The sequence below is a fragment of the Camelina sativa genome, chromosome 10 (assembly GCF_000633955.1).
Source record: "Camelina sativa cultivar DH55 chromosome 10, Cs, whole genome shotgun sequence".
In the NCBI taxonomy this organism is placed as follows: domain Eukaryota; kingdom Viridiplantae; phylum Streptophyta; class Magnoliopsida; order Brassicales; family Brassicaceae; genus Camelina; species Camelina sativa.
In genome coordinates, this window is record NC_025694.1 from 17,004,008 (window position 1) to 17,010,283 (window position 6,276).

At 33.6% G+C, this 6,276-nt stretch overlaps 1 protein-coding gene across 2 annotated transcripts; it reads right to left on the minus strand.

Moving 5' to 3' along the window:
• Positions 3,167–5,888, minus strand: LOC104719155. 2 transcript variants are annotated; one of them, XM_010437014.2, is made up of 9 exons: positions 5,594–5,888; positions 5,472–5,520; positions 5,237–5,383; positions 4,960–5,129; positions 4,700–4,883; positions 4,424–4,611; positions 4,214–4,339; positions 4,020–4,132; positions 3,167–3,817 (listed from the first exon to the last, which is right to left on the minus strand). In XM_010437014.2, the coding sequence occupies exons 1-9, from the start codon at positions 5,616–5,618 to the stop codon at positions 3,434–3,436; spliced, it is 1,386 nt and encodes a 461-aa protein (XP_010435316.1). In that variant the 5' UTR covers positions 5,619–5,888; the 3' UTR covers positions 3,167–3,433. The 2 variants fall into 2 exon arrangements, with proteins under 2 accessions (XP_010435316.1, XP_010435315.1); XM_010437013.2 differs by having other exon boundaries at positions 5,472–5,529; positions 5,594–5,887.

Sequence of the window (6,276 nt, forward strand, 5' to 3'; positions counted from 1 at the left end):
GTAATTATGTTTTTTCCGGTAACATAAACCAAGGGGACGATGAACATTTTGAAAATACCCGAAATATCCTAGTAATAAATAAAAGATTTGTTGATTCTGGTAATATTAGCTAATTTGGAGTACATCTAAGTAAATCTCCCTTATTGATTATGTGTACAATTATTATTAGAACAATTCCTCAAAATTCCATATTTTTTTTTTCCAAAAATACCACATTTTAGTTTTTTCCCAAATATACCACAGAAGTTTTATTTTCCAAAAATAGCACACACAAAAAAAAAAGATTTTTAAGGGAGTAGAATTTTTTTTAGGTTTGGGTTGACAGTTTTAGATTTAGGGTACAATGTTTAGGAGGTAGGGTTTAGTTTTTAAGATTTAGGGATTAGTTTTACTTTTAGTATTAAATCTTTAGTTGAATTTTGTGGTATTTTTGGGGGGAAAAAATACAATGTAGTAGTATTTTTGGGAAAAAAAAAACTTAAAAGTGGTATTTTTAGAAGAAAAAAAACTGAATTTTAATGGTATATGTGAAGTTTATTATTATATGTCCAAATTCTTAAACTTTTCTTAATGCATCTTTTTAATTAATTAATAAATTAATTAGGTAATCAAGTAAGTAATGCTTTCAAAAATTAGCCCCCTGAACAAATTTTTGTTTTTCTAGAGTTTAATGGTCATGGTAATAATGCTCTTTAAACCACCTCTAATTGGGTCCATCTGGTGCAAATGATCACTCCCACTCAAAATGAAAATGATGTATTCGTTTAAGGTAAGCAGATGGGAAGAACTCATCTGTGAAGCCCCATGGCTTGGACAAGTGTCTTGGAGACTAAGTCATTCACCGGTCCTCTCAGAGCTATGAAGGCGATGAGAACAGAGACAACACGGAAGAAGAGGTCGTCCATCTTCTTCAACATCGGGTCGTACTCCTCTTTACAATACGGTAAAGGAAATGCGTGAACCCGATCTTCATCCTGAAAACAGAGCAAATGATAGAGTTAGAACATCAACAAAATAAGAAAACCCGATTTTAATTTATGTTATTTTTTCAAAATAATAATAGCGATTATATAATAATCCATGCGTAGCGTGGCTAACATCCATTGAAAATAAAAATAGTCCATCAATATGTGGAAAAAGAGTTAGGAAGATTTTTAGTATAAAATAGAGACGCTTACATGGGTCACATAAGCAAAATTTTCTGTTTTATGTGTTTAATAATATATAATTTATATGTTTTAAAAATTATAATCTCGTAACTTTATTACAATTTTGGAAAAATTGTTACTATGTTTTGCTATGGTTTTGCTTTTGTTTTCATATGATCTTTTAAATATAGCTACCACTACCATTCAGCCTATGTATTAGCTTCAACTTTGGTTCCATTTGTTTTTGATCTTGATGCCTTTACAATAGTAGAATGGAATCCATTACGATTGATTACATGTCCAATTTCTTAACATTATTCTAGGTAATATAGTAATGCTTTAAAAAATCAACAGCCTACAATTTTTGTTTTCTTGAGGTAATTTTAGTCATGGTAATAATGCTCTTAAAACAAAATTTTATCTATGTTCGTCTTTTTTCTGTAATAATTCCTTCATGTAACGGAATAATCAATGTAAACTAGAATAGTACATGTGCGATATCTATTGGACTTTGTTTAGCAACTTGATGGGTTTTTTTTGGTCATCTAAAATTTTATTAAAACTTGTTTTGGAACCATGGATTACAAACGCCCAAAAAAGGGACACTTAAGCCGGCGGACAACTAGAAGTCTCCAAAGTCAACTGCCGTGAATTCCCTCGGAAACTAAGCTCTATCGAAGGGAGACAATAAACAGAATTAGAAATACAAACAGATCATATCAAAACCAAATCAAAAGAGGGTAACTCCTTAATCTATAAACAGAGATAACAAGTCTACAACCTTAAATGTGGTGGAACCAAGGTAGCAGAGAAACTTTTTCTTCTAAACCAATCCGTAGATAACATTTACCTCCTCCTATCATGTTGAGAGTCAATCTCTCGAGAACCAAGGACATCATAACCCGACAAGCAAAGAGCACTCATAAAAATTTATAGAGACTCAAACAAACTCCCAAATGCGACAACGACGACTGATGCGTCTTTTTACGTCTAAATAGAATTTTTCAAAAGGCGATCATATCTAAACAGATCATGAAAACTGGGACAAGGAGCAAAGCACAACATCTCAAAGATAACACAAGCCGCAAACACTAAGAACAAGAAATCACTGTAAATTTTGAAAACTACCAACCAAACACTAAGCACGAAACTTCTGCTAAGAAAGAAGCAGATCCTAAAAAGAACCACAAACTCAAACATGGAGACATGGACTGGAAGAAGAGGCAAAGGCAACTTGGATGGGTCTATTTATATATTTTTCTTTGTTATTATTCTTCCATTTACAGTGTTATTCCTTTTTTTCACGGAGAAATAACCAAGAGAGATATCAATGTTAATCTAATTTTCATTCTTTACAGGTGGACAAGATATTTTTCTAATACTATAATTGGAAAACGAAAACAGAGGAAAGTGGAAGAAGAAAACAGAGATCTACTAAAAATGGCAAAGAAGATAAGGATGAGAAGCTTTTTAACCTTTCAAACTCTTTTCTTTTGCTTCAAAATCTTCACTGAAACTGATTTCTTTTTTTTTCTCTTTGCTATTTGTTTGCTACTCTAGACTTCATCTTCTTTTATATTTAGTATCCCACTTCCAAGGGAGCAGTCAACCTAAATTCATATGTATTAGCTACCACTACTAGTCAACCTATGTATTAGCTTCAACTGTGGTTCCATTTGTTTTTGATCTTGATGCCTTTACAATACTAGAATGGAATCCATTACGATTGATTACGTGTCCAATTTCTTAACCTTATTGTAGGTAATATAGTAATGCTATCAAAAATCAACAGCCTACGATTTTTTTTTCTTAAAAGTTAATTTTGGTCATGGTAATAATGCTCTTAAGACAAAATTTTATCTATGTTCCTTTTTTTTTTGTTCTATAATACTTCTTCATGTAATGAAATAATGAATGTAAATTGCCTTCGGTATTAACTATAAATAAATGACATTCAGATTTAACAGAAAATTGAGGATTAATATACACATGGGGACTTTAAAACCAGTAAAGGTTGATTGGCTAAATGTTGACTTAACATAAAATAACAGCCTCAAAAGTTTCCCCCGATCAACCCTGTAGTAGTAGAGTGTCTTACAAAAGATTTAGGAATGTTTCACATCGTGTCAAATAGTACCACCTCCTTATAAAACCACATACAGTTTTTACTAAATCAAAATAAGAGAATCCTATTGGAACGGTCAGAAAAGTTCAAGTTTTCTTAAAACAACCTGTTTTAACTTTATTGTTAACATATAATAAGATGTTTGACGCTTGCATACTTTTCACTCAACGTACCACAAGCGTCGAGTCGTTCGCCAATCTAAACTTGGTTTCGCCTCGGCCACTTTCCCCTCGTCTAACCACAAGCGTCGAGCTATGTGCAAATCAATGCTAGGCTGACCTTCAGTCACAGACTTAGAATCAGGTTTTGGAACACGGGCAAGTTTTGGCCCTCCAAAGATCTTCTGAGGCCCAATGCAACGCTTTGGCGAGACCTTATGCGTGAGGTTGTTTAACCGGGGACTTGGGAACGTACGCAGTTTGTGCTGAGCCTCATTCGCTACATTTTGGCTGACTACGGAAATATGTTTAACAACCCACATTGAAGCCAAGGTCATGAATACAACAAACAGAGCAATTGATATTATGTCTAATCCTCCTCCCACCTGAAATTAATTCATTAACCACAAATTAAACACTAATAATAATAATCGATTCCCCAAAATCTAAACCGGTATGCGATATATGGTCCTAAAATGTATTCAATGTGGATCAATTCAACCGATCCAAAACAAACCGGAAACAAAAAGATCTAACCGGCTGTCACATCGATCATGTTTTAAAATCAAAGAGGTACTAAGCACAAACCTTGGGTATGGTGAAGTTCCTTTTAGGTAGAAAGACAAGATTCTTATCAGCATGTTCAAGACTATAGCATAGCAAGTTGCAGATTGTTAGCGCTGTGGCTGTGTCCCGGCTTTCTATAAAACAAAACACATATGCAATTCATTTTCATAACCAAGAAAGATGCATAACAATGTGGTTGAAATGGATTTTGTTACCTGGAATGTCGAATATCTGTTTTTCAGGTGGGATACCAAGAAGTTCTCCAAGGAATACTCGGACTCGGGCACGATCCTCCCTTGAAAGCAAATCTCCATGAGTCATAACTACTGCTGGCTTGTCATCTAGAAAACATACTTCTTTGAGATCAAAAACAAAGTAAAAGACTGTTTTGAAACTTACAGTTGTATACAAACGGACTAACCAACCTTTATACGATAGTAACGGAGAGTTAAAGGCAGTGGATACCATATGAGTATAGCTCGTTTCACTCTCCATCGATTTCAAGATTTCGACCGCATCCACAACAAAGATAACAGAGTTCACTTTCCTTATCTCAGAACCGGTACCACTATCTCGGATCAGTCTATCCTTTAAATCCGAGCTATCGGATGCCCTGAACATATGAAAAAGCTCACAAAGTTAACAAAAAAGAACTGCAAAGGGAGAATAGTCAGGATAGATAGAAGAAGAAGAATCAAAACCAGATGACAGGTTCCCCGTGATGCACGCCTCTTGTCATCCACTTCTCAATCATACTAGTGTTATCAGATGATGATGAGATATGGCTCAAGCCACGAGTGTCATATAAGCAAAAAGAAGCAGAATCTCCTCTTGGCATCTTATATTCCTCAACAAAATATGTGCCTCCTTTGGACTGCGTACCAACTGCAAGAGCATAGAAAAAAACATGATTTAAACTGATCACTTCTAAAATAGAAACTAAATCAAACATATACTTTACATGATTCTTGAGCTCTATCTGGAGAAAACTCATCATCTTCAATCACTCTTGTGATCCGATTAACAAGGCTACTCTTCCCGGCCCCTTTCGGACCAATAAGTATGATTGATGTCGTCTTTTGAACATCATAATCGCTCACTTTCCCATCAGACCATGATCCAGGAGTATAGCTATATCAACCAATTCATAGCCAAAAAAAAAAAAAACACATCACCAAGTAGAACTAACACAGATTATTTCTCTAATTGAAATGAATTAGCAAAAAAAAAAAAAAAACCTCAAAATATCGTTTCTGGCTTGTCTAAGTCTCCGTTTGTTGCTTTTGAGCAACAGATCATGACTTTGCAGAATCTCTTGGTAATCCTTATCTCTCCTTCTCAAATCAGCAACATGATTCGAGAAATCCTTAAACCCTAAATCATCACTGCCACATAAAAAGAAAACACATGATCATCACTTTCTTGATTATGATCATCCTCAATAAAAATAGTGATAAAGAGTATTACTAATACCTGAAACAACAAGAACAAGGAGATGATGATGATCTTGAAGATCCTTCCTCTACAACATCTTTTCAGTTAAATCAAACATGCAAAACAATCTTAGAAACAAGGAAAAGATCCGAGAAATTTACCATCTTTGATAGTATCACCACCCATGGCTTGCCTACAAGGGTTCTTATTTTGTACTTCGTTGCAGAGCTTTTCTCAGACTTACAACTTCAGAATCTTGTTTTCTGATAGAAAATATATAAATTCATTTTTCAATATCTATCCGTATTGTTGGACTTGTTCGCTTTACTACTACTATTTAGGGAATATTAATATTCACATCAAAATAAAACGATATTAACGAATCTAAATTTCTTTAAATTTTCCTCTAGATAAGGCCAAGATCAAGACTAAAAATATTGAAAAGACGAAATATCCAACATTAATTATAAACGAACTCAAAAATTACATATTTATATTTTTATGGTGAAGTACCACCACATCAAGATTTAAATGATTGATTCGTTTGGTTGATTCAAATGATTGGATTAGTTTGGCTATTATGATGAGTCCAAGAAAAAAATTGTGATTTTTTGTTAATTTATTTAATATTATGATTTTTAACACAAAGCTCAGAGGGGAAATTTGTATCACCCAAAACCCAATTTTTACAAATTAAAAAGGGGATTTAAGAAGAATAAAATTGGTGACAAAAAAATATAACAATCTTCTTCCTCTGTTATGTTTTGTTTTGTGTTTTGCTATCTTCTTTTAACTCAAAATCTTTTCTCACAAACCTCTGTGTTATTTACTTTTTTTTTTTTTT

Bases quoted from the DNA above. Each gene is read 5' to 3' on its own strand.
- LOC104719155 (XM_010437013.2), bottom strand. From the start codon at position 5,618: ATGGGTGGTGATACTATCAAAGATG. The intron at 5,530-5,593 runs GTAAATTTCTCG...TTAACTGAAAAG, and splicing joins TGGTGATACTATCAAAGATG to ATGTTGTAGAGGAAGGATCT. The intron at 5,130-5,236 runs GTTTTTTTTTTT...TGGTTGATATAG, and splicing joins GCCAGAAACGATATTTTGAG to CTATACTCCTGGATCATGGT.